The 27407-nt window shown below is 38.3% G+C and overlaps 1 protein-coding gene, 2 non-coding genes and 3 pseudogenes across 4 annotated transcripts; 3 read left to right on the top strand and 3 right to left on the bottom strand.

The window, feature by feature from the left end:
- The first annotated feature begins 3968 nt into the window (after positions 1 to 3968).
- On the top strand, positions 3969 to 4075 carry LOC147945734 (small nucleolar RNA R71). Its single transcript, XR_015597829.1, has one exon. It is a non-coding gene; the product is annotated as a small nucleolar RNA R71 (small nucleolar RNA).
- Positions 4076 to 7117: 3042 nt separating this feature from the next.
- Positions 7118 to 9445, top strand: LOC104780214 (DNA replication complex GINS protein PSF3-like; annotated as a pseudogene). Its single transcript, XR_015596138.1, has 7 exons — positions 7118 to 7272; positions 7957 to 8052; positions 8156 to 8224; positions 8319 to 8419; positions 8657 to 8749; positions 9020 to 9159; positions 9274 to 9445. The product of XR_015596138.1 is annotated as a DNA replication complex GINS protein PSF3-like (transcript).
- Positions 9446 to 10176: 731 nt separating this feature from the next.
- LOC104783730 (uncharacterized) lies at positions 10177 to 12415 on the top strand (annotated as a pseudogene).
- Positions 12416 to 12700: 285 nt separating this feature from the next.
- On the bottom strand, positions 12701 to 13243 carry LOC104783729 (uncharacterized protein At4g04775 pseudogene; annotated as a pseudogene).
- A 1929-nt stretch (positions 13244 to 15172) lies between these two features.
- LOC104771978 (uncharacterized) lies at positions 15173 to 16555 on the bottom strand. The gene is made up of 2 exons (XM_010496613.3): positions 15701 to 16555; positions 15173 to 15610 (listed from the first exon to the last, which is right to left on the bottom strand). The coding sequence occupies exons 1-2, from the start codon at positions 16553 to 16555 to the stop codon at positions 15173 to 15175; spliced, it is 1293 nt and encodes a 430-aa protein (XP_010494915.3).
- A 9013-nt stretch (positions 16556 to 25568) lies between these two features.
- Positions 25569 to 25765, bottom strand: LOC147945735 (small nucleolar RNA snoR125). Its single transcript, XR_015597988.1, has one exon. It is a non-coding gene; the product is annotated as a small nucleolar RNA snoR125 (small nucleolar RNA).
- Between the last annotated feature and the right edge of the window lie 1642 nt (positions 25766 to 27407).

A 27407-nucleotide genomic window follows, 5' to 3' on the forward strand; every position in this document is an offset into this window, starting at 1 on the left:
TCAACATAAGGGGTCATCAAACAGTAGCTCAGCTGCTGGCTAAAAGTCAATGTTGAGCCCTTGCCTTATTGATGTAGCTCCTTGGTTTGGCAGCACAAATTGAGCCTTGCCTACTGTTGGGTGGTCAAAATTGAACAGGTACTTCCCATGATGCTTCTCCTTGGCAAGAATGAGAGTGGAGGTGAGATATGGGATGTCAATCCATCTTGACTGGGTCTTTTCACCTCTAAGTGGGACATTTGCAGCTTTAAGTATTGGAGTAATGATGCCTCCAATGGTTAGGACTCCAGTTGATCCCCACTTGTGTAGCTTGCTGACCTAACTTCTGTAGTAGGTTATTTGGTCTATGAGGACCATGGCAAAGTCAGTTGGGACCCTACTCCCACAGATTGTGACTCCATCACTTGTTTTATCCATAACACCATAGAGGGCCATATCTATCACCTTGAGCTCACTTTCATTTAAGTTCCCAGTTTATTTTCTAGCAAACATTTTGTTAGCTAGAGCTTTATGGAAGTACCTCAGAACTGGGCATTCTGATTTTGGAGCTCTTGGATGTGGCTGAATAGTATGGTTTTTCATCACCAATGGTGTTCCAAACAGAGTACATTTCTTCCTTTGGCATCCCCATGTTGCATTCAGTTCTAGTTTCAAACCCATAGATTGTGGCTACCTCCAAAAGTGACATCTCATATTGTTTCCCTCTGATGGTGAAGGTGATGAAACCAGCTCCTCTCTCTGGATCAACACTATCAGTGAAGTAGTGCATTTGGACAGTGGATATGAACTCATAACTCTCTCTTTGGTATCCCTCCATGGTTATTTCCATGAACTTGGTTAAACTCAGGATTTCAAAGAGAATCTTCAAATCATCAGCAATGCCAAGCTCCTCCATAGTCCTCTTGTGAGGATACCTGGTCCCTTGAAACTTCATTTTCATTAGGGCCTCAAAGAGCTGAGTTGATGTCAAAGTACTAGACTCTTCATCATCTCCACTTTCTTCTTGCTGAAATTCAGCTTCTAGCCTCTTCTCACTTGTCTTATCCCTTCTATATTCCTCATTGTCAACCTCCATTACTTCTTCACTTTCTGCTTCTTTCTCACTCTCAGTTTCTTCTGAGTTCTCTTCTCCATCAGACCACTCGACCCTCTACTCGAGCTGGCACTCGACCGTTTGTCTCCTCGAGTGCGTGGTCGAGTTCTTCTGTTTGCTTCTCCTCTTAAGAGTAACAGTGCATCACGGCGATCCATGAATTCTTCAGCAGATTTCTTGGCCTCAGCTTGGCAGATTGCAACTTGTTCTGGTGCTTCTTTTGCTTGTGAAGACATTGTGAAAGAGAATAGACTCAAAGCTTAATATTAGTAGGTTAGTACCCAGAAAACAAAGGAACTTAAGCCTTGAGCAAGAAATGAGAGCAAAGAGAGTTTTTAAGCTAAAATGAAAGTTTTTGTGCAAGTGAGAGAGTGTGAGGGTTGTAGAATGGATTTAGGTGCTTATATAGAAGTAGAAGAGGACAAGAAAGCAAGGTGGATCGTGTATACCATTCAAAATTTGAATTGGGAATCTTTGACTCACTTTGGCACATGCTCGACCCCACCACTCGACCCCACATGGTCGAGTGCTTGACCAAATTTGAATTTCAAAATTGCTTCTCCCTCCATTCGATCGAGTGGGCAAAGAGAATGAATCGAGTGGGCCTGGGCTCAATTGGGCAATCGATCGTGTGCTCCTTAGTGGGCTGGTCGAGTGGCCTTGAAATTCCTTCCCCATGAGTCCAAACTAACTTAAGTCCATGTACAAGCCTCATATAAAAGCCTACCCAAAACAAACATAAAAGAAAAACATCAAAAACACAAGGGAAATTAAACTTATATAAAAAGATACCTTAGGGACTTTCTCCCTAGTAAGCTTGTTTAAAGTCACTGAGCTTGACTTTAGGTTCCTCCTTAAACTTGGTTTGGGGACCAAAGAGGTGATAAGTTCCCTCGGGTTCAAATTGGTCACCATGGTCCTTGTTGTTAGTCAAAACAGTCACTACACTTGAAGCTTGTTTACTCTTGATCTTGAGTCTTGGTCTTGCCTTCTTCAAAGACCTCTTATTGAGTTGAACCTGAAGATCCTTCACTAAATCAGTTAACACTTGAACTGACCCCTTGAGCTTTTCAACTAATTCCACATGAGAAGAGAGCTTAGCTTTTGCAGTTTCCACTTCTCTTGAGATCTCATAGTCACTCATGTCCTTAACAGCAAAAGGTTGACCCTTAATGGACGGCAAGTTGGTTGGGTTATTGATATCAAATTTCATGGTTAAACCCTCAGCTATGTTCAAGGTCACCAGCCCTTCCTTAACATCAATGACAACTCCAGCAGTGGCTAGGAATGGTCTCCCTAGGATGATATGATCTTCTAGCTCCTAATCCATCTCTATAACCACAAAATCAGTAGGAATTCTGGCCTTGCCTATCTTGACTGGTAAGCTTTCCAATTTACCAACCACTTCCTCATCTGATCCATCAGCTAGACTTATGTGGAGGTTACTAGACTTGAATTCAGTATGCCCAACTTTTGTGCTACAGAATAGGGCATTACACTAATAGATGCTCCCAGATCACGCAAGCACTTGTTGAAGTGTAGATAGCTAAAGGAGCAAGGCAAATTGAATGGACCTGGATCTTCAAGTTTGGTTGAGATGATAATTCCCTCAGTCTCCTCAAGATCCTTCTTGTCCTGATTCTGAGCCTTCTTCTTGGACATCTCAAGTAACATATTATGGTAGAGAGGATATGGAGTATATTGTTCCAAAGCAGGTCCTCTCTCTTCTTCTTTGAATGCAATGACAACCTCTTCTTTCAAAGCCATCACTTCCTTCCTTTCAATTTATCTCCCTGAGTTTCTTCACCTTTTGTGCTTTGAAACGTCCTGGGAATGGCAGAGGTGGTTTATAAGCTGGAGGAATGTACTTGGTAGCTGTAACAGACTCGGTGGGGTCTACTCGACCACTGGCTCGATCAGTCACTTGATTGAGTGCACGATCGTGTGCTGAGTCAAGTGCACTGTCGAGTGCCTTCTCTTCTTGGTATCCTGCTTCATTCTGAGCTGAAACTTGTTGAATACCCTCCCCATCTTGATCCTCATTGTCCTCAGTGATATCATCCTCTGTAACATAGATATCCTTGACAGTGAACTTGGGTTTTGAATTGCTTTTCTAGCCAGTCGATTAGGCTTTAGAGCTGAAGTAGAGGCCATAGTGCTCTCCATGTATTTAACCTTTGAGTTAAGGCTTTCAAACTTGATGTTCAGGTCATTATAAGTGGAATCTATTCTCTAGTTGATCTCAGCAAACTTCTTGGAGGTTTCCATCTGACCAGTGACTTGGTTAAGCAACAGCTACTGCATCAATGTTCTTAAGTCTAGTTCCTGGACTTGGGTGGTCTGAACCCCTGGTGGGAGACACATTTGACCCTGGTAACCTTGGTTCTGTTGTTTAGGCACATAGTTGTGCTGCTTCTGTGGTTGTTGTGGTGGATAGACTTGGTCCTGTGGATTGGCCATATTTGTACTCCTATAAGACATATTGTTGTTCTTGAACTGGTTATAGGGCTTGAAGCCTCCTTGGTTCTGGATGTAACATAGCTCAGCTACCTCATTCTCCCCATCTTGAATTGTTGTGTCCTCCTCAGCAAGAAAATGAATGTTTTTCTGTTGACTGAGCAAAATCTTGTCTAACTTCTCATTCACAATCTTCAAATCCTTCTTGTATTTCACATCTGGGGCTGAATCCACAAATCTTACAGTTCTATCATAGTCTTCATTATAGTTTCCATCTGACTGGGCCAAGTTTTCTACCAGTTCCCATCCTTCATCATCATGTTTGTTGAGAAAGTTCCCATTTGATGCAGTATCCAACAACATTCTAATCTTTGGTAGAACTCCTTTGTATATGGTGCTAAGTATGGACTCATTGCTGAATCCATGGTGTGAACACTGAGTTTGATAACCTTTGAACCTTTCCCAAGCTTCACAGAAAGTTTCATTGTTCTTCTGTGCAAAACCAGAAATCTCATTCCTCAACCTTGATGTCCTTGGTCAGGTGGAAAAATCACAGCTTCTCTCTCACTTTTCTTCTCTTTTCTTCAAATCGTTTTCGAATTGTCTAGTCTTCTGTTTTCATCGAATCCCACACACAACACAAGTTAGAGTTCTTCTCCGAACTTCTTATCGATCTCACGAGTATGTATCCCTCCAAAATCCTAGTTCCTCTCTTTTAGCTCATTCACTCAATTTTACCGTCGATTTTTGAAATACTTCGTCAGTTTCAAACGAATCGTGTGAATCTTTTTGAAAACCCTAATTTTCAATTTGGGACTGTCGAATTGCTTTTTTTTGTTTTTTTACATAGGGTTTTCAAATTTTCATAGACACTATAGAGAAGAGAAAGGGCAAAGAGAAAGGGTAAGTTGATTTTAAGGGTCCGAATGGTAACATCGTATTTGGTTGTGCGGGAAAAGCAGTTTTATTGTGCGGTACGGTTCAACTGCGGTACATACCGGAGAAAAATATTTGCTGGACAAGTGCAGTTTATGGAAAGAAGTGATACGAAATAATGTTTGATTGGTGAAAAAACTACTAGCGGTATTGTTAATAAAAAAAATGTTTTGGTTGTTAATAAAAAAACTTTTAAAACATTTTTTTTACTTTTAAAACAATATATTAGGTAATACACATATATATATATGTATATATTAATATAATATATAGAAAAAATGATAAATATATATATATATATATATATATATATTTTGTCAAACAGAAAAAAACGATAAATATATGAATCAATAAAAATACAACTAGTGTATAATTCAAGGGGGATTTTCAAAAATACATATTTTCTATTTTATGTTGTCTATTTTCAAAAATACCCTTTTTAATGTATAAAATAACTAAATTCTAAGTCCTAAACTCCAAATACTAAACCCTAATTGACTATAATTTTTTTTTATAAATCTTTTTTTCATATTAAAAACTGATTATTTTATAATTTGTGAAGAAATAATGAAGTAAATTATTATTTTTCTAAAGAAAAAGGAGAATTTGTTAGACACATTTGAAAAGTTAATTATTTGTGAGAATCTTTAACTATGAAAAAATCTATGTTAATTATTATTCTTTGCTGTCAAAAAAAAACATAAATCAGAATTTATTTTGTTCAAGTGCGTAATTACAAAAACCGCTGGATAATAGCCTGTTTAAAAAAACAAGTGCGGTCCTTTGATAATTACTCATCCTGAAAAACAGCAACAGTGTATTTTTTTCTTTTTTAGAAAAACGCAAATAACCTATTATTGTGTGATTGGTGAACTTAACTGTTTATTTATAAAAAAAACTTTGAAATCCGCTTATTAGATAGTCACCATTCACTGCCTAAGGCTTTGGAGTAATTTGAGAATCCAAATCATCATCTCACCTCAATGCAAGATATGAATCGTTTTAGTTTCTTTGTAGAAGTTAGCAGAGTTCTCTGTATATTTTATTATATTTTTTAGGGTTTCTAGATTTACTATATATTTTGAGTTTGGTTTCTGAAAGTGTCTTATAGTTTGTTTTAATAATCCAATTCCAGGAGGGTATTATGCAGACCGACGTACTATTTCCTCCTTAGAACTATCATATCGTGCCAGTTTCCCATCGATCTTTGCCTTCTTACTAGTTCTCTTTCGGACTTATATCCTCTGACTATTTCCCCGGAATCCATACTTCTCTGCCTATTTCCCCATCGAACTAGGTTTACACGGTTTTGAGTCTAAACCCGATAGAAACCCATGTTAAACCGGTATAAAATCAATTTAGAACCCGGGTAATATATACAACCCGACCCGACTTCTTCTTCTTCTATTTTAGAACGATAACCCCCAAATTTGCTACTATGAACCCTAAAAATCGAAATTGAAAAGGAAATCTCTCTCTCTCAAAATCATGAGCAATGTCTCTGGATCTTAGCAACCTATATAACATTAAAGAAAATATATAAATTAAAACTAAACACAAGCGTAATTAAGACTCATCCTTTGATATGATCCACAAATCTCAAAAAAGGTAAAACAAAAAAAAAAGAATAAGCAATGAACAATGACGTCCAACCACCATATCGTAAAGGTAGCCATAATGGCACAGAGATATCAGCTCAACAACAATGTCGTCAACACTAGAGTACATGGCTGGGTGACACTAAGTGAAAACAGATCGAAACTCACCAACCAGATCTGGAACAAAAACATTGAATTGCCTATTCGAACAATAAGATCCGTCAAATTCAGTGACTCAGTTACTTAATTCTCTAAGCAAATCTAAAAATTTTAAAGCAACGACCAAAACAAAAATAAAATAGCGACAAGCAGAATTCTTAAAGGAGATACAAGAAGCTTTTGGTAAGGCTGAAGGAACGGTCTCCACATCTTAAGGAAATCGAGGTTTCTGATAGTTGGAACCACGATATCGAGTTCATCTTTCAACAACGCTGTCTGGTTCACAGGGATTCCAATGGTGTTCGCCGGCTCAACCATGGTTTCAGGGGATGAGATGAGATCGGATTGCGTCGGTTAGGTTAAAGATAGGTTTAGTTATGTAATGTTAGTAATCCGGTTTAATAGAGTTTATTTTGGTTAATAACGGTTGTGGTTGGTTAATCAAAACAGTAAATCGTTATAACCAAAACAATGGGAAATTAGATGAGAAGTTTAAGTTTGATGGGGAAATAGGCGGAGAAGTATGAATTCGGGGGAAATAGGCGGAGGATATAAGTCCGAAGGAGAACTAGTAAGAAAGCAAAGATCGATGGGAAATTGGAACAATACGATAGTTTCGAGGGAAAAATAGTACGTCGGACCGTATTATGCTATGTATAGCTGTCAATTGGGCGGGCCGCCCGTAAGCTTGTCCAGTCTAAATATAAACGGTCGGGCAATAGTCTCGACCAATAATCAAATGGTCCAATTGGTCCAAAGACCAAATTTTAGCCATGATCCGTGTGGACAACTTTCTAAAAATCTAGGGTTATTAAAATTTGGGGAAAAATTAGATTTTTGACAATAAATCTCTCTCTCTCCGATCAAATTTCTCGATCAATCAATCGAGTCTTTTATTTTGTGTATCATTGAATTAGGTCTGAGTTTAACACATCTAATTAGATTCCGAAGCTCTATGGCTTTGGCTTTCGGGTTGGGTCTCATCTACGGGAACGTGAAGCTCTATCGAATCTTATGTGACCTTTCAAGGTACATCTCTATCGAATCTTATGTGATGTTGCTTATGGGTCATTCGTTTATGTACTTTTTAGTTTCTGTGTTTTGTTGGTGAGGTTTGATACTTTGAAGTCTTTGATCGGGTTTGATACATTATCAATGATACTTTTATTATAAACGTTTTAAGTGTTTGGTTTAGTGCTTTATCTGATTAGTGTGTGTGTCTTCAACTGTTTTTAGTCTCTAAAGCTGTGATAGAAATTGATTTGATGTTGGTGAAGCAAAGATTGAAGTTCTTTGATGTTATGAGGTTTTCTGTATTTGTTTATATCTAATTTCTAGATAAACTTATGTCTGAGATCTGTCAGGTTTGTCGTAATGCAACCCATTTGTCGTAATCACCTTGTTGTTTGTTACTTTCGTGTTTCACTTCTTACTGTTGAAGCAGAATAAAATGTATAGTAGTTCTCTTAACTTGTAAATATTTTGCATCTTTGACTATGTTTAATGCTACTCATGTTTACACATGTGATTCTTTGTGTAACATTATTCACTCAAATCATCAATTATAGTATTTGGTAGATTCGTTAAGCTTCATTATATGATATGATAGAGCCGTAGTTGTTGTTTAAGTTAATGCTTTTGATATGATGTTATGTCTAATTACTTGATGTGTTATGGTGTTGCAACACTGATATGATATTCCTTGCGTTTCAGATTGATCCAACCAACACTGATATAACATTGGTGTGGAACCTGCGTTAGAGAATGTCAAAGTACTATGATATTGACGACATACTTGTTAAAGAAGAGGTTCTCACCTTTCTTCTCCATTATAATAGATATAGATTTTTCTTGTGGCTCTCTTGTCAAATTAGGAATCTGATCTCGATTTGTTACTACTACCTTGTTACAGTATGTACCAGTTTTATTCCATAAAACAGCAAATGGAGTGACTATTGATCCAAGTGCAGAAACTAACTGTGTCAGTATTCTCATTGCTTGTGGCTATATCTTCATAGTTGCTTTTCTAAGATGTTTTTTCTGACTAGTACAATTTTCTTTGCTTAGTTTCACAGGCTGAACAAGGTTCCAAAGTTGATATTCCATTCTGGCTTGCTCATGAGTTGCAGCTCAGACAAGCTGTGTCCATAAACCTTCCTGCCTGTTTTGACCAAAAGTAATCATTTTCTATAGCTTAACTGTGTCATGTTTGGATTGTGTGTCTTCAAGAATGGAGTGCGTCAGATTTCGAATAATTTAGCTTGTCAATTTGATTATCTCTTTTCCTTCTTTTCTTAGTGGTTGGTTCTCTTTGCTCCATGAATTGGTTAACATTTCAGATAGTTTCCTCTAAGCAGTTTGTTTTCTTCCGCCCTGTTGTAGTCTTTTTCATGGCTTTATATATTTTATGCAGGACGAGGCTTGAAGTTCAGGCTGATGCAGCATACGTCGATCTTAGATCTCGCTGTCCATACTTCTATGAATTCGGATGCAAGTTAGAGCCACTGTGAGTTCCTTTTTAAGACTCTGTCCACTTGCCTCCCCCTCATTTTTTATGTTGTCAGAACAAAAGTCGGATTGTTTTTTCGTGTCAATTTGCTGTATAATCCTTGAGAAATATAGCTCTGGTAGCCAGATTAAATTGTGAATCAGGGATGAATATATCAATCAAGTTTGTCTAATTTGTGAAGTAGATGAAAACCAGATTAGTTACATTGTGTGGATGAAAGTAAAAACGCTTTGCTGTGGTAATCATTCTGGTTTTTGGTCTAAACAGGGTTACAGATAGAACACTTGGGATCTTGCTATCGACTGCGTTTAAGATCAGATACAAGGAGGCACTGACAAAAGTATACACAGCAGCTCATATAACAGCTTCCAAGTACTTGTCGTTTTTAACAAAAGAAGAAACAAACTGTAAGCCTTATCGTTTTTGCCATGGTGCTGAATTGTGTTTAACCATCTAAAACTATAATAAAGCTTGTAACTTTAACAATCTTTTGCTTTTTTGTGTATGTGAACTTTTGAAAGTGTACGAAGCAGCTCAACTGTCATCGACAGCTTTCATGAAGTGGAAAACAGGTGGGCGAGATTAGAGAGAGCTTCAATACTCGGAAGAAAACGCAAGGATTCTAATTAATAAGTTCTCCAAAAACTCTTTATTCCTACGGAAAATTATAAATAAAGGATTTTTTTCTAAAAATTTGGCCATTTACACTTTTTTTTTTAAGATTGTCAATTGTGACGAAAATGCCCCTACTAATAGAAATACTGAAGTTTTTAGGAGTTTGAACCAATAAACAAACAGAAAACCCATGTTAGTACACAACTGTGTAAAAAAAAATTTGAAAAAAAAATGTTTTGGATGTCAAAAATCAGTTTGTAATTTGCTGATTTCTGGTCTAAATTATTTATAATAGACTTTCTACGATTTTTTCTCTTTCTGAAACATTTAGATTGTTCATTCTACAGTTTGTACATGTTCTACGAAGTTTAGACGGAAAATTTGTTCTAAAAATTTCAGATTCTGAATTTTGTATGTTCTACAAAATTAAGAATATGAATTCTACGTTTTTCTTCATTCTACTTCAATTCAGAATTCGTTTTCTACGTTTTACCCTATATACTAAAAGAAGTAGAAGATATATCATAAAATTTTTAGAATTTGTAATCTGTAAACCTTAGAATACCCTTACAATAGATAGAAAATAAATTTAATAAGGAAAGTGAATATTTTTTAAATATTTTTTAAATATTCTTAATTTATGGTTAAAATTTCGTAATTATTGTTTAGATTTGTTCTAATAAATTTTAGAATACATATTCTAAATAATTTAGAAGCTAAACAAATTAAGAAAAATCGACATTATACCTTAACATGATCGGTCGCCATCTCTTCCACCTTCCACAAAAGCTTTCACTTACCTGTTTATGATGCAAATCTATGTTACTTGTGGTGTATGGACATTGGATGCCAAGGAGTGGAGATTTATTGATGATGAAGAAAAACGTGCTAGATTACTGATTTTGCAACCCACTACATCTCTTGAAGAGTTGAAGGTGATGGTTTTAGAAGACTATGAAATAGAGCAAAATATGTTTGATGTGGAATTCAGTTATCTACCCACAAAGGTTAAAGTTGATTGTCCTCCTATTGTATTGACAAATGATAGAGGTATGAATAATTTTCTTGCATATCTGAAAAAGATAAACATGATTCGGTTGTGTGTTACATTCAAAAGAGTAGTTGATGGCGATAGGAGTAAAGTCCAGTTCGATCTGAATAAGTTGCCAGTTGATAGTAGCGATGGTTGTAATGTGGAAGTTGATGTGGGAAAATCAGTAGGTATTATTTCAAGGAATTCACCTAAGCCGACTAATGATGTATTAGAAAAGCCTACTGATGCTAATCTTGGTGATGCTGCTGGTTTAAAGTTGGAAGATTCAATGGTAAAAAATGGTGAATATTTCAGCAGTAAGGAAGCTTTACAGGCTACTATGGAAATGTATGCAATGAAATATAACTGTGACTATAGGATTACAAAATCAGATAAGAGATGGTGGTGTATACGCTGCATTGATAGTGCTTGTAATTGGCGTCTCCGGGCTGAGTGTTTACAAGCGTCTACATATTTCAAAATCAACAAGTTTGTGGGTAACCATACATGTGCCCCTTCAAAAAAAAAATCATTTTGTAGGACTCCATCTGCAAGAACAATTGGACATCTCATTAAGCAAAGCTATGAGGGCGTGAAGAAAGGTCCTAAACCGAATGATATAGTTAATATTATTCGTTCAAGGTACGGCTGCGAGCTAACATATCACCAAGCTTGGAAGTCTCGGGAGTATGCAGTTAACGAAGTTAGAGAAATTCCTGAGAAAAGTTATGCTAAGATTCCAAAATACTTGCACATGCTACAAGAAGCGAATCCTGGTACGTTCACGAATTATGAAATTGACTTTGATGGAAGATTTAAATATCTATTTATTTCTTTTGGTCAATCAACAAGAGGGTTCTACAAGTCAATGCGGAAAGTGATAGTAGTTGATGGTACATTTTTGAAGAATAAATACAAAGGGGTTCTCCTAGTTGCTACAACTGTAGATGGTAACTCCAATTTGTATCCAATCGCATTTGGAATTGCTGATTGTGAGAATGATTGTTCATGGGAGTGGTTTTTTATGCAACTTAAGATGGTTATAGCTGATGAAGAAGGTTTATCATTTGTGTCAGATAGACATACATCGATTGCTAAATCAATTGGAAACATCTATCCATTGGCTAAACATGGTATTTGCATCCACCACTTGCTAAGCAATGTGATAACATATCATAAGGGAAGAGGTGTCGCTGGTAAGGTTGCAAAAGCATCAAAAGCTTATAGAGTTGCTGAGTTTGAGAAAGAGTTTGGGCAAATTAACAATATTAGTCCTGCTATTAGAAGTTATCTAGAGGAAGCCGATGTGACAAAATGGGCTCGCTGTCATTTTCCGGGTTATAGGTATGATATTAACACCAACAATGCAGCTGAATCAATTAATGCTGCTTTGAGGACACCCAGAGAGTATCCAATAATTCCTTTGTTAGACAGCATCAGAGAATTGATGACACGCTGGTTTTATGAGAGTAGAGAGTTAAGTGCAAAGCATAAAGATCCTTTAACTGTTGAGGTGGAGAAAAAGATTTCAAGAAGAATAGAGAAAGGTAAATTCATGAACGGTTATTTGATGAGCAGATCGCAGATCCAGGTTAAAGGTAATGGAGTAGACTACATTGTTAACTTAAAAAGAAGGACTTGTTCATGTGGAAAGTTCAGCATCCAAAAACTCCCTTGTAGACATGCTATAAAAGGAGCTTTTGATATAGGCAAGGATCTATATCCTTATGCTGATGATGTGTATACCACTACTGCATGGAGATCGCAATATGAGGAAACTGTTAATCCAATAGGTGTTCCTGAAGAAGAATGGCGAGTCCCACAGTATGTTGAAGATGCAAAAGTTCGACCACCTGAAACAAGAAGACATCCAGGACGGCGAAGAAAAAGAAGATATGAATCCGCTGAAGACAAGATAAAACTCATCACAAAACTCACAAGGGTCAAAGAGACACAAGTGTGCGCGGTGTGGCAAAGAAGGGCATAACAGAACGACTTGTGATATCGTGATATAACAATGGTTTGTGCATCAACTTAAGATTCCTGTTTTTGAATTTTTGATTTCACGGCAGCTGCTTTGTGATGAATGATGGTGTTTGATGGTTTTTATTTTCGATTAATAGACTCAATTGTTTTGAAATTCGTTGATGGTGTTGATTTAAGACTAATATAATACTCATGTGTTTTAAAATTCCTTGATGGTGTTTTCTTTCAATCAAACTTTCATTAAAACCAGAGTACAAAAAACAAGACTAACAAAAAGTGTTAATCATAACAACAAAATACAGAAAGCAAAGACATCATATCATCTTCTTATAAAGCCAGGCCATTGAAACTGCCAATACGACTAGTACACAAATCCTCTGCTTGTTCGACTTCTCCATACTCTCTTTTGCAACCATTAGCTCTTGCCTGATGATCTCAATCATATTCTTCTCTATCTTTTCTTCCATCTCCTTCACAATCTCCTTTTGGAGCTCCACATTGTTTGTTACCATCTTTTGTAGGTCCTCTAAGAGTTGGTTTTGTTTGCTTTCAACCATCCTAATCTCCTCTAGAACAGCATCATCAACCCAACAGAACATGTGTTTCTCCTTCTTCTCCTAAAATCATTGTTTCGATAACAATATTTAATAAATTTCAGTTATTGTAATGAATAAGGACTGATAAAAGTAAATTACCTTCACACCAACAACACATCTGTAAAATCTCCTACAGGGATTCTCTTCCGTCTTTGAGGTGTAGGTTCTAATCTCTCCACCACACCAGCATCTACACGGAACTCCAACCTGAGAACTTCTCGACGGTAACCCTGACGATCCAACCGAAGAACGTTGGCTCATGGCTCCTATCAGTTTTTACGATGAAGAAGAAGAAAGTATCGGGAAAGAAGAAGAAGAGAGTATTGGAGAGGAAGATCAATTATTGGAAAAGAAGATCCCTAATTTTATTTTTTTTCCTTGAATATTGAATTAAAAACCGGATCATCGGTATGCTTACATCGGGTCAACATTTAAATTTGGGTCAATAGCTGGTTTAAATCTGATATGTTTAAATTATGGCAAATCGGATATGTTTTTGTGTTGTTATGTTAACATTTAAATCGGATATGTTTTTGTGTTCTTTGTGTTCTTATGCTTATGAACTTATGTTATTGAGTCTCATATTAGTCAGTCCAAAATCAACACCATCGAGGATTAATACTAATGAGTCTGATATTAGTCTAACAAGCAAAAGCATCAAAACCATCATTTACAAAACAATCATAAAGACACTTAAAAATTAGGCAAGGTCTACAAACTCAGCCGCATACACTGGACGCACATAAGTTTTCAATCGTTCCACTAGCACAGGATCCTTTGCTGCTAACCAAAGATCGACTGCCAACTTCAAACGAGCTTGCTTGATGTTTTCATCGTCAATCAACTCATAAGATAGATCACGCATGTGACACTCGATATACTTCAGGGCATAAACTCCACAATCACAACTTGACCGATTTAATTTAGGTGGCGTACGAACCTGGATGATCTCGTATGGAGTCAACAAGGGAGCTTTTCCATCAACCTTTTTGTGAATCTCCTTCACAAGACGAGGGATGACATTAACGAATGGCTCAACGTGTCTTCTGTTTTGGTATTGATTACAGTCGAAGACTTCAATTGTTCTTAGTCTGAAGTTAATGCAAACTGAGATCCAGTGATTACCGTTAATGAAGACCGGTGCATAAATTCTATCCAAATCTACAGCCCAACTTTTTCCTGTCTTTCCATGAGATGGCAGTTCACCTTTGGCATACTCTAACAAAAGGTGATTCCCAGTGTGGGTTCGTCCTGCCGATCTAAACTTATTGTAGTCGGCCTTGACGTGCTCGCTAAACTGACAATTCATGAAACCTACACGATCCAACTCTAGGCGGCCTAAAGATGTATGCTCCCGAAAAATATACATCATTGCATCCATTTCCTGTAAATATTTAAAGAATCAGGTTTGTCTTACTTTAAGAATATAAAATATAATATTTAAAAAGATTGACACGTACCTCGTTTCCAAGCCATTTGAAGTCCATCATGACTCGGTTAAACAATTCTTGATCAAGTAAAGTTGGACCCAGTTGAATGCTTCTGTAAACGTAAAACAATTGTAAGATTACAAAAAAAAAATTGATAAATCATAACATGTATATAAAAATATTTGAATCACATACTCGAGATGCCTACACCACTCTTCGAAACCATTCCATAGATCATCAGAAACTAAAGTCAACACCGCATCCGGTTCATCTTTACCCGCGTCTTTGGGACTAAGTGTAGGATCAAATCCGGTCACAATAGACTTTTGAGATAAGTGTCCTACTGTGTTCTTTAGATAGTCTTGTGTATCTACATTGAGGTCTATCAACAGATTATCTAAATCAAACAGTTCAACCTGTCAAAAAAAAAAAATTATGAAAGGCTTTAGTTAAAGTTACAACACATAAATTATGACACATAAGTTTACGACACATAAGTTACAACACATAAGTTACAACACATAATTTATGTTTACAACATACACATACAAACAAGGATACAACAAAAAGGAAAGACCACACAACATATTACAATCGAACAAGGCATTGAGCTACTTCTTACGTACCGAAGTTTTGGGCTTCACTCGTGATGGACTAGGATCCACTACTGCTGGATTAGGATCCACTTCTGCTGGCGTAGGATCCACTTCTGCTGGTCTGGATATCAAGGCCTTGATATCTGATACATCTTTCTCCATTGTTAGCAATCGTTCCCCAACTCCTTAAAGAACCGCTTCATATCATCTCCATATGAACAATGTGAAGTTGATGCTCTCTGAGATAGCACCATTCTTTTCCGTGTCTCTGCTCCATGGTCAACTTGCTTCTTCTTCCTCTTCTTCAAGTTAGACACTTCTGGGATATTAGCTTGCTTCTCACCACTCTCCTCTCCAACCGAAACTTCATTGTCCCCTCCAACAGTCTGAGATTGTTCCACACCAACATCCTCAATGTTATCATCTTCCACACCATATCCTTCGCCACTCTCCCAAATATGATCTCCAAAATCATAGCCAGATCTGATCAAAGCTTCCAAGTTGTCCACTTCACAATCTTTAATTTCATCACCCCTCAAATATTCAATGGACTCCAATACATCAAAGTTTCCAGTGGAGGAAATGCATGGATAAATAACATCCTGACAAAACAATAACAAAGAAACCAATTCAAAAAAAAACTCAACGTATTCGAATTTAAACTTAAAAGAAAAAAGAAGAAGTCAACTGACCTTGTTTCCAATTGATTTCTCTACAAGGAAGAGCTCATCATATGATACTTTAGCAGCACCTTTCCAATTAGAGATTCGGCTAACTGTAATCTCTATGTCAATCTTCTCTCCCATAAGTTGTCCAATGAGAGGAATGGCTTCCATAACCCAAACTTGAAGAGCATATGAGAAACCATTGATGATGTAACTAATGGGGTTCTTCAGTTTCTTTCTTGCTTCCACTATAGAGCTAACTAAATGGTCAAAAGCTACAAGACCCCAAGGATAAGTCCTAACCTTCTCTAGATCCATGACCAGCTTGATGTATGAATGTGGTATAGCTTTCTTCTCATCCTTACCCACTACCAACCCAGCAATCACACAAACATACACAAACCGAATTCTATCTTCTTTTTTTCTCCACGATGGAGCTGCTTCAAGGTGGGTCTTCATCAAGTTTTGAATGGTAATGATACCACCTCTCTTTAACAATTTGCTCCAAAACCCATTATCATCTGTCCAACTCTCTGAATCATGACTGAAATCGGCATTGTACTTAAGACCAGTAACTGCATGGAATTCTTGCATTGAGAATCTAAGCGGCTTCTTACCAAACAAAAACCACAGCTCATGTCTTCTCTTAGTCACCAACTGCCTACACATGATGCTGTGTATCAACCGAGCTGAGTACCCAAGACCATTCTCATACAATGCAAATACAGATGCGAAAACTGGATCACCCTTCACAATCTCATACTCTTCTGGTAATGCCTTCTTGATTTTGTGTAAGATTGACATTCGACAAGTGTTATTTATCTGCCCAACGTGTGGCTCGCTTCCATCTTCCATAAGCCGTTTAGGGTACTTCTTTTCCATTCCTGCCGAAAAAAGTAAAAAATGAATTAGTATAAATTAGCCAAAACTTAAATAAATCAACAAAGATATGAGACTTCAATTTTACAAAACAAAAAAAAACAGATTACTAATAGTATGATTTAAGAACAAGAAAACTATGACTACTAATCATTTAGCTTCTAACAGAAACTTGAAAGAAAAAAACAAAAAACAAAGATAATAAGAGTATTATAACCAAACTAGATATGACTTGTAAAAAAAAAGACTGTACTTTGGCTCTTACTTGTATCAGAATTTGATGGTGCTTTTGTTGAGGACATTGACATTTGCAACTTATGATCCAATTCTGCTCTCACCCATGGTAAGTCATGACTGATATAAACAGGTTTTCTGAAGTAAGAAGATCAAAAAAAGAAATCAAGTTTTTTAAAAATTACATCAACCCTGGTACACAATTTTTTTCTTTAAAGTCAATATAATACTAAAAATAAAACAAACGAAGAGCTTCAACTTAACGTATTCACATTATTAAGTGCAAAAAAATCAAGAATTATATGGTCTAGATGCAAAACGGATCTAAAACTTTGATGTTCATTTGAATTTTGGATTGAAATCGAGATTACAAAAGAATAAAAGTTAAACACTCCCAAAAAAATTCCACAATTATACATACCAAATTCTATAAACATGGATAAATGGTTAAGAGAAATCCCAAACTGAAAATTTGATAATTAACTTATAATTATACAATTCTAGGTTGAAATCGAGATTAAACAAGGAAAAAATTTAAACATGCAAAAAAAAATACACAAATTAAAATACCTAGTTCGATTGACAAGGAGCAATGGAGAAGAGAAATCCAACCGGATTTACCTTGAGCTAGTGAAGAGGAGACCACCGACTAAACCGCCGATGGATAGAAGGCGGAAGATAGTGAAGATGGAAAAACGGCGGAAGACGGTGAACAAATCGAACCGGCGGAAGATGGTGAAGATGGAGAGAGATGTCGACGATGGAGAGAGCCGACGGTGAGATGCTGACGATGGTGAGAGACGAGAGATGGTGGCGACGAGATGGTGACGACGGTGAGATACGGCGGAAGGGTTTTTTCTCGATTAACCCTATCAGAAATTTCTCGATCCCTTTGGTTTTCTTACTTTGTCGGGACAAAGTCACAATTTCCTTATTTTCTCAAGACCCATTACGGAAAATTAGGCCCACTAGATTGACATAATAATTTTACTTATTTTCTCAATTTTCCTTATTTCGATTTAATTTTACTGTTTTTAAAATTTCAGGAGACAAAAAATCAACAATTTTTATCTAAAAATATAACTAAGGATATAATTGGCTATTTTTATATCCTAAATCCTATTTAACCAAACTTTAAAAAAAAAGTGTAGATGGTCAAATTTTTGAAAAAATATCCTTTATTTATAATTTTCCCTTATCTTATCCTTGTCCAACAGAGTGATTGTGTCATATAAACATGTCAAAATAATGTTTGTAGACAACATATATTTTGCTTTTGGTTGAATCAAATAGTTCAAATCGTTTTGTAACCATATTGATTTGATGATAAACTCAGTTATGTGCTTCTTTCCGTTTACTTAAAAAATCAGATCGAACTGGTGTTACAGTTTTGCCTTGAACTAAAAACAATGCCATAGGAGGATCATGTCTTTCAATATTGATCTATTATATGTATCTTGTTATCTGGATATTTCGTTTTGATCACCAACATTGTCCTTTGTCCACTTCAATACATGGGATCAGTCATTATCTTGTTTGAAGTTCTACTTATTATTTTTCAACCTGAACAGAATCAGTGTAAGAAGATCAAATCCAACACAACACAACAATTAAAGGGAAACGAACGGATAATATAGTAAAAAAAGGGCTCATATCAAGCGTAAAGATTGGAAGGACCGTCATCGACGGTAATGGCATCTCCATTGGTAAAGATGTAAAGAAATATGTTAACATTATTTTTATGAGAAAAAAATACAAATTCAAAACTAAAAGCTTTCCTAAGATATAAGTAAAAAATTCATCTCCAATGGTAAAGTTGTTAATTCAAAGTTGTTAAACTTTTTTTAAAAACTTGCTTTAAACAAAGGAAGAAGAAGAAGCTTGAACTTCAAGCAAGATTCAAATTGTTCATTCAAAGGAAGAAGGTCGAACATAACCATCCAGCTCTAGCAAACGTATTGAATGTGGCAACTGAAGTCGAAGAAACTTGAACATTTGTTTCTGCACATGTTATTGATTGGTTCAATATTTCATTATTCTCAAAGAAGTTAAAGTTAGGAGAAGTTAAAGTTAGGAGACCAAGTGGTGTCGATCGACACTACCTCTGCAACTGCGATCCGCACGAAGCCGAGAGTCAAATCTCGCTCCCAAAACTCCCCCAAATCGTCCAATACTCAAAACCCAAGTCAAATACATCCTTAGGAACCTGTAGAAATCAATCCCAGCAAAGAAACACACAAAAACAGCAACAAACAAGCAAGAACAAGGAATCAAAGGCTTAGATTAGCCATGGTCATGCACTCACCTCTTTGCAGGAAGATTCTAACAAACAATGACCAATCTCACACTCCCTGTAAGCCTCTCACATGTTCCTAGCCTTGGATCCTCACTCCCACAGCAAGATCTCACCCAGAAATCCTTGAAATCTCACAAAAACTCACAAAAACTCAAGAACACACTTTTCTCTTCTTTTTCTCTCTGTTTCAGTGGCGAGACAACAACAAAACACGACCTAGATCGTTTCCTCACTTTAATACCTCGGTTCAACGGTTTTTTCTAAACCAAACTGGTCCAAATCAATAATTAAATCGAAATGGTCGAACCAGAAAATATTGGTGTCGACCGACACCACCCTTGGTGTCGATCGATACCCTTACAATTCTCCTCCACCAACATAGATTTGACCTCTAATCTCAAACAACCATCAGCCAAGGACTCTCGTGCAACCGTCTTCACGGTCCGCACTCCTCCGACCGATCTACGAAAGATCACCTCTAGGCGATAGACTCACGTTCCAGGCATTATTTGCTATCGACTTTTGGACATTCCTTTACTCACAGGCCTAAACCTTGAGTTTTTATTAGATCCTCATCAGACAGAAGCCTGCATGCCATAATATTGGCTCCTCATCGGGCCTAAGCCCGCATGCCATAATGTATAAGGAAGTCCAATACTCGTCTCTAGGGTTGCCACCCTACAGCGCGCCCCCGGATCATCATCCGAAGTCGATATACCAACAATACTCTCAAGCCACAAAGTCTTAGACTATAGCAGTATTAGGAGAACCGAAGTCCCCCAAGAGTCGCGAGCAACAATTCTGAACACGTCTGAGTCCTATCCCTAACCAGGTTTCCTTCCCGTGGCTCGCGTAAGACAACACAATGTCCTACTAACCACATATCCCCTCACTGGAATACCTCATGACCACACAAGGATCATCTCACTGCCCCACGGGCCGCCACAAAGGCCAAACAAATGTCCTAAACAGGAACGCCACCAAGGCCACTCGTCCAGAAGGACCGTCACAAAGACCACTCGTCCTGAAGGACCGCCTAGAAAGGCAACTCTGGCTACACAACCCGCCACAAAGACCACACATCTGGCTAAACAGCCCGCCACAAAGGCCACACATCTGGCTGAAAAGCCCACCACAAAGGCCACACAATGGCTAAACAGTCCCTCCACAAAGGCCACACACGGCTACACAACCCGCCACCAAGGCCACACCAACCTCTCCAAGGTTCACAAACACCAAAAGTGGACAAATTCTAACTCACATAAAACTTTCCATTTTTAGACTTTCCACTTCTGAAAACTTTCCTCTTTTAGAAACTTTTATTTCAAGAAACCTTCCCTCAAACACTGCCTAACGAAAATTTTGTACCCCGAGCACCACTTCATCTTGTTACTTAGTCGCACAACCAACCACCCCTAAGCGACCAAGTAAAACAAGAGAGATGGGCTGGAATACTCCATTCCCGCTCCAGCCACAGACTACAACTGAGACCAGGTTAGACAAGTTCAAGTCGCGACCTGCTTCTCGAACCACTTGTTGAACCTTGCCTTCATCCTCGCCTCTGGCTCCCAAGTCTGCTCCTCAATACCATCACAGTCCCAAAGGACTCTCATCAAAGGAATCTTCTTCTTTCGAAGTTCCTTGATTCCTGAGGCTGAAGATCCTCAGGAATCTTAGCCAAAAACTGATAATTCTCACGGAGGCACTTCCGCAACATAGACACATGGAAAACCATATGGAATGCTCGCATAACCTCAGGTAACTCTAGTCTATATGCCACTGGTCCAACCCGCTCAATCACTCTGAATGGACCCATATACCTCAGACTCAACTTAGTCTCAATCAATGACATGTTCGGACCCCGCAACATGTCCATCTTGAGGTACACTCTATCTCCAACCTGAAACTCAAGATCTCTCCTCCTCCTATCGGCATAACTCCTCTGCCGATCCTGAGCTTCCTTCATGTTCAGCTTGAGAACCCCAATCTTTTCTGAGGTCTCCTGAATAAAATCTGCGCTGTACATACTCCTCTCCCCCACCTAGGTCCAGCATAACGGTGTACGACACGACCTCCCATACAAAGCCTCATAAGGAGTCATCCCAATACTCGCCTGGTAACTGCTGTTGTAAGCAAACTTTACCAAGCTCAAATGATCTGCCCAATGGCCACCCCAATCCAGCACACACCTCCTCAACAAATCCTCCAACGTCTGGATCATCCTCTCTGATTGTTCATCTGTCTAGGGATGATAAGTTGTACTCATATGCACCTTATTGCCCATCTCTGCCTGAAATGCCCTCCAGAAGACTAAAGTGAACTTGGAATCCCTATCAGATACAATGCTCGCTAGCACCCCATGCAACCTGACTATCTCCTTCACATACTTCTTAGCCAAGACCGCTTCTCCATCAGTCTTCTTCATAGCTAGAAAATGTGCCGACTTAGTCAACCGGTCCACAATGACCCAAATAGCATCAAACGTCCTGGACACTGGTGAACCAACCACGAAGTCCATAGTAATCATATCCCACTTCCACTCTGGAATGGGAAGACTCTTCAGCAATCCACCTGGTACCCGATGCTCAGTCTTCACTAGCTAACACACATCACACCTCGCGACCAAGCTAGCCACATCCTTCTTCATCCCGACCCAATGATAGTACCTCTTGAGGTCACGATACATTTTAGTCGCTCTTGGATGAATAGAGAATGCTCGCATGAGGCTCTCTCAGGATCTCCTGCCTCAAATACCCATCCTTAGGCACACAAATAGTACCATTAGTTGAGACCTGATACTTAGAATCAACAGCCTTCGAGGCATTCACCAGCCCCAAATCATTCTCCTGAGCCAAACGCACTATGCTCAGCGAATTAGCTCTATCAGCTGCAACCAAGCCCAATCGCTCCTGAGAAACCGCACACAATCTCAAAGCACTGATCTCTCCTACCAGAGAATCCATATCCTGCTCCTGAGCGGAAGCTGCCCTCTTCCGACTCAGAGCATCTGCAACCAGGTTAGCCTTACCAGAGTGATAAGCTATCTCCTGATCATAATCCGCCACCAGCTCTATCCACCGCCTCTGCCTCAAGTTCAGCTCGGGCTGAGTGAATATATACTTTAGGCCTTATGATCTATAAACACCTGTACCTTTGCACCATAAAGATAAGATCTCCAAATCTTCAAGGCAAAAACTATAGCACCCATCTCCAAGTCATGAGTAGGATAATTGTCCTCATGCTTCTGCAACTGCCGTGAAGCATAGGCAATCACCTTCCCATGCTGCATCAACACACACCCCAAACATACTCTAGATGCATCTGTATACACCACATAGGGTTTTCTCTGCTCAGGCAAAGCCAATACTGAAGCAGTAGTCAACATCTCCTTCAGGCTTGCAAAGTCCTCCTCGCACTCCTGTGACCACACAAAAGGAACATACTTCCCTGTCAACTTAGTCATAGGGCGTGCTCTGCTTGCAAAACTCTGCCCAAACCTCCTGTAATAACCTGCCAACCCAAGGAAACTCCTGATCTCTGTGGAATTATGTGGTATAGTCTAATCCCTGATAGCCTGAATCATTTTCCGATCAACAGAAACCCCATCTGCAGAAACTATGTTACCTAGAAAACCCATCTCACGCTGCCAGAAACTGCACTTGCTCAACTTGGCAAACAACTTCTGCTCCCGCAGCTTCTCCAGAACTGCCCTCAAATGCACTGCATGCTCCTCGGGACTCTTGGAATAAACTAGGATGTCGTCGATGAAGATGATGACAAACACATCCAGAAACTCCTAAAACACGCTGTTCATCAACCTCATAAACGATGCTGGCGCATTTTTCAACCCAACGACATCGCCACGAACTCATAAACCCATACCTCGTCCTTCTACTTGACGAACAACACTGACGCTCCCCACGGTGAAGTGATAAGACGTAAGAATCCCCTATTTTCTTCCTCAGCTCTACTAGACTAATAATCAAGTATGCTGACATCAACTCACCACCACCCGGTTTTCAACACCTCTTGTCCATCCAAGAACCTCTAGTAACTTGACTGTTAGGAAAACTTCCACACGATAGCTTATTACAAAATTAGCTTTCCGCTTAGCAATTCTCCACAGCAAATCATCAATACGAGCGTAATAAAACAAACAAGTACCATACGTTCACATATTCTGATTCACCGCATCAAATGCTTTGCAAGCCACCAACTCAAAGCACTTGCCTTGTTTCTCTCAACAAACTTACCGCTCTGGTCATAGAAACCTGACCCATTGGTCAACACATCCAAAACTTGAGATTAAACCACTGTTAATCTCTCGAGGTCTACATTCAATCGTTATGTTTATACTCACATCCTAGGTATTGCCTGCTCCCAACTCCTCAGCCCTTATGTCGCAACCTTCGAGCCATATTGATCTCACTCTCAGACCAGCGTCTTCGAGTTATACCGTATCACTCTTGGACAACAATCCTTAAGATCTTGGTATCAGGGGAACTACTCATCCCCTCAGAGGAACATCATCCCCTCTGCCACTCTTGGAGCCCCCAGCCCCTCGAGCTATTAATATTCAGGAGAACCACCATCCCCTCAGGAGCAACAATCCTTAACGACTATAAACATCTCCCGACCAAAAGTACCTCCTGTGGTCCGAGTATAACATTGCAATGTTACACCTGCCCACTCAACTTCTCATATCAATCTGGATTACCCACCAAACAGAGAAGTATCTAATCCAACTGCATATGACCACCTATCTGCCCCTCTAGGCTCAATACCTCTCGAGAAGAATCTCGTACCGGTCAACTACACTGCTCCATCCTCCTAACAAAAGATGGATAGTCCTCCACATCCGCAGCCCTCGGCTGCACCCCGTCACATTCGGTACAACTGGAGCCTGCACTGGTACCCCTCTCGGTAACTTCTCCCACAACACGCAACCAGATCCGCCAAGCGATCATCTCGACGCTGGGCTCCACGTGCTGCAACCCCACACTTGGGTTCCCAGCACCCCCGGTACACTCACCGGCTAACCCCCTCTGGTCTCTCCTGATACGCTTGCGATCCTACGGTGTACCTCCTCGTGGAACTCTGGACCACACATTCGTTGGCCTCGAAAACCCGCTCGACCACGACAATGCCCACGTCCACGACCAACAACTCAAACACCTTTAACAACTGCACTTCCAAGAACAGAGGCTAACAAGCAATCTTAACATAACACAAAACCACAAAAACATAAACTCACTGTGTAATCACACTGTAGGCTCGAAGAGGATGTTCTAGGACTCCATGCCACACAAAATTGACTAACTCACATAATCAATCAAAGCATGCAATCCAAACATCAACACTAGAAACCTAGTGAACCCAAACCTAGAACCTTAAGGGCTCTGATAGCAAACTGAAACGATCGACCCTTTTTTTTTAAATAAATAATAATAATAATAATAATAATAATAATAAATAAACTACATCTAGTTGTCCCATACCCACTAGCCACCTAACCACAATCACAACCAACAGTGGAAATATAACCAATACCAATATCTAATAAATATCCAATAGTAAACCAATATAATAACATAAACAGTATCCAAATACCAAGCAACAAAAAGCACAAAACCAGCAACATAGCCATGTTTCTAATGACTCAACTCTAGCAACCTAGCAATGCCAGACAACTCCAATCGAGTCCATAGAACATCCTCCTCTTCAATGCCTTGATTCCACGATCACACTTTGCCTTTACCTACACCACAAACACAAATTGAGATGCATGAGTATTTGATACACACAAGCAACTGTAATCCCAATGTCCAAACAATCAACACAAACAAACATACAAACCACGAAAACAAACATCATCTCACTGGAAGGGAGGTGTCGACCGGCACTACCCCACAGTGTCGATCGATGACGCTTCACTGGTGTCAATCGACACTTCCTTTGCAACTGAGATCCGCACGAAGCCGAGAGTCGAATCTCGCTCCCAAAATTCCCCCAAATCGTCCAATACTCAAAACCCAAGCCAAATATGTCCTTAGGAACTTGTAGCAATCAATCCCAGCAAAGAAACACACAAAAACAGCAACAAACAAGCAAGAACAAGGAATCACAAGCTTAGATTAGCCATGGTCATGCACTCACCTCTTTGCAGAAAGATTCTGACAAACAATGACGAATCCCACACTCCCAGTAAGCCTCTCACGCGTTCCTAGCCTTGGATCCTCCCACAGCAAGATCTCACCCAGAAAGCCTTGAAATCTCACAAAAACTCACAAAACTCAAGAACACACTTTTCTCTTCTTTTTTCTCTCTGTTTCAGCGGCGAGACAACAACAAAACAGGACCTAGGTCGTTTCCTCACTTTAATACCTCGGTTCAACGGTTTTTAATAAACCAAACCGGTCCAAATCGATAATTAAATCAAAATGGTCGAACCAGAGAATATTGGTGTCGATCGACACCCTCCCCCAAAACGCACAGTTTTGGTTTGCGGGCGTTATAATGGGGAGATTATAAAAAAAAAACCCTAAATCAAAAAAGGGAAAAAATAATCATTATAATAAAATGTATTTCTCCATCGATTTTGATTTGGGTTTTTTTTTATCTCCATCCCATGAGAGTTTTTTTCACACTCCCCTCTCAAGCCTCTCTCTTTTTAATCAGCGCAACAGATCATTTCATTGACAGTAGCAACACCCGACACAGTGTTGGGGGAGGAGGCGTTTCAAGAGAACCATCGACGTATCCGGTGAGATCGTATCCGTCGAGAAGGGCAAGAACTTGACGAGTCCACATCAAAAATTTGTGTGATTAAGCTTTGTCGCATTCATCATGTTCACGTTAAGAACACTTTGTGAATCCGTGACATCGATTGTTTCACCAGAAGAAGTCGACATGGTGAACAGAAAGAAGAAAAGATGATGATGGCAGTGTAAAAAAAAAATTAGGTTAAGCTTTAGGTATTGAAGGCTCTCATACCCATGTAGAGAAGGAACAAGGAAGCTTAATGATAATGTTACATCTATAAAATTAAATGGGGAGCACACTTAGGGATAAAGAAACACAAAAAACATGACATATATTCATGTTGCTAAACAGACCAACTTGCCTATATAATTAAAAAAAAAAAAAACTTCCCTAAAACAATACTAACAGTTATTAAAGAAATAAATGATTAACTCTTTTCATAATTATACATTTTTTTCAAAACACAATTACAAATTAAAACATGACAGTAAATCTCATTTAAAATGATAACTTAAATTGATGAGAGATGCTAATTAGTTGAAATTAATTAAATATTTAGTAAAATATAAAACATAAATTTCAAATATATATAGTTTATACAAAAACGACATCACTATAATTATATTAAAACATTTATCATTAATTTTGTTATCTTTCTAATATATAAAATAAAAAGATTAATGAGAACAAAAAATATGGAAAGCTTCCCATATCTTTATCAATTTGAATTACCTAAAAACAGAGAAATCTGATAATATTAGTGTAATTTAATCATTAATTACAGAAATTATGTATATCTATAAATAATTCTTTTTGAATTTGGAAACAAACAGTAAATAGATTTTGACAAACAATTAAGATTTTGACAAACAATAAATAGATTTTGACAAACAATAAATAGATTTTGACAAACAATTATGAATGGTGATATCAAATATTTTGTTAAGATTTTTTTGTTAAAATTGTTGGACACACTTCTTCTCCTTATAAATAAAGGCAAATATATGTCAATACTTTTAATTTAACGATCGTAACGAACTCTCTTCCTCTCTATTATCATTTTTTTTTCATCATACATTATGCTAATATAATTTTAGAGACTGATATGATTTATTCTTGTGATTTTTAGGGTTTTACGAAGCACTCCCTACGACGTTTGCCTTGGAGTTTGGCTTTATAATTATCCAAAGAGACTTTGTGTTGGCAATGGCAGGTTGTTGATCGGCTTGGATTGTAAGTTATTCATAGTCATTTTACTAATGGTTTCAATGAGACTTTGATTATCCAAGGAGACTTTGTGTTGGCAGTTGCAGGTTGTTGATTGGGTTGGATTGCAAGTTATTCATAGTCATTTTACTAATGGTTTCAATGAGTTTTCTACTAGATTTGGAAACTTATGTCGTTGATAATTCTTAGGTCATGACTCATGACTATCCTCTTTGCTACTCTCAGATGGACTGTTCTAAATCCGGTATAAGTTTTTTTTATCTGTGTCACCTCTATTTCTCTTAATGTTCAGTCAAATGGATCCATCATGTTTGTTAATTATTTTTGGGCTTTGGT

Source organism: Camelina sativa, chromosome 4 (genome assembly GCF_030686135.1).
Source record: "Camelina sativa cultivar CO46 ecotype springtype chromosome 4, ASM3068613v1".
NCBI classification, from domain to species: Eukaryota; Viridiplantae; Streptophyta; class Magnoliopsida; order Brassicales; family Brassicaceae; genus Camelina; species Camelina sativa.

Bases quoted from the DNA above. Each gene is read 5' to 3' on its own strand.
- LOC104771978 (XM_010496613.3), bottom strand. From the start codon at position 16,555: ATGGAAAAGAAGTACCCTAAACGGCTTATGGAAGATGGAAGCGAGCCA. The intron at 15,611-15,700 runs GTCAGTTGACTT...TTGTTTTGTCAG, and splicing joins AGAAATCAATTGGAAACAAG to GATGTTATTTATCCATGCAT.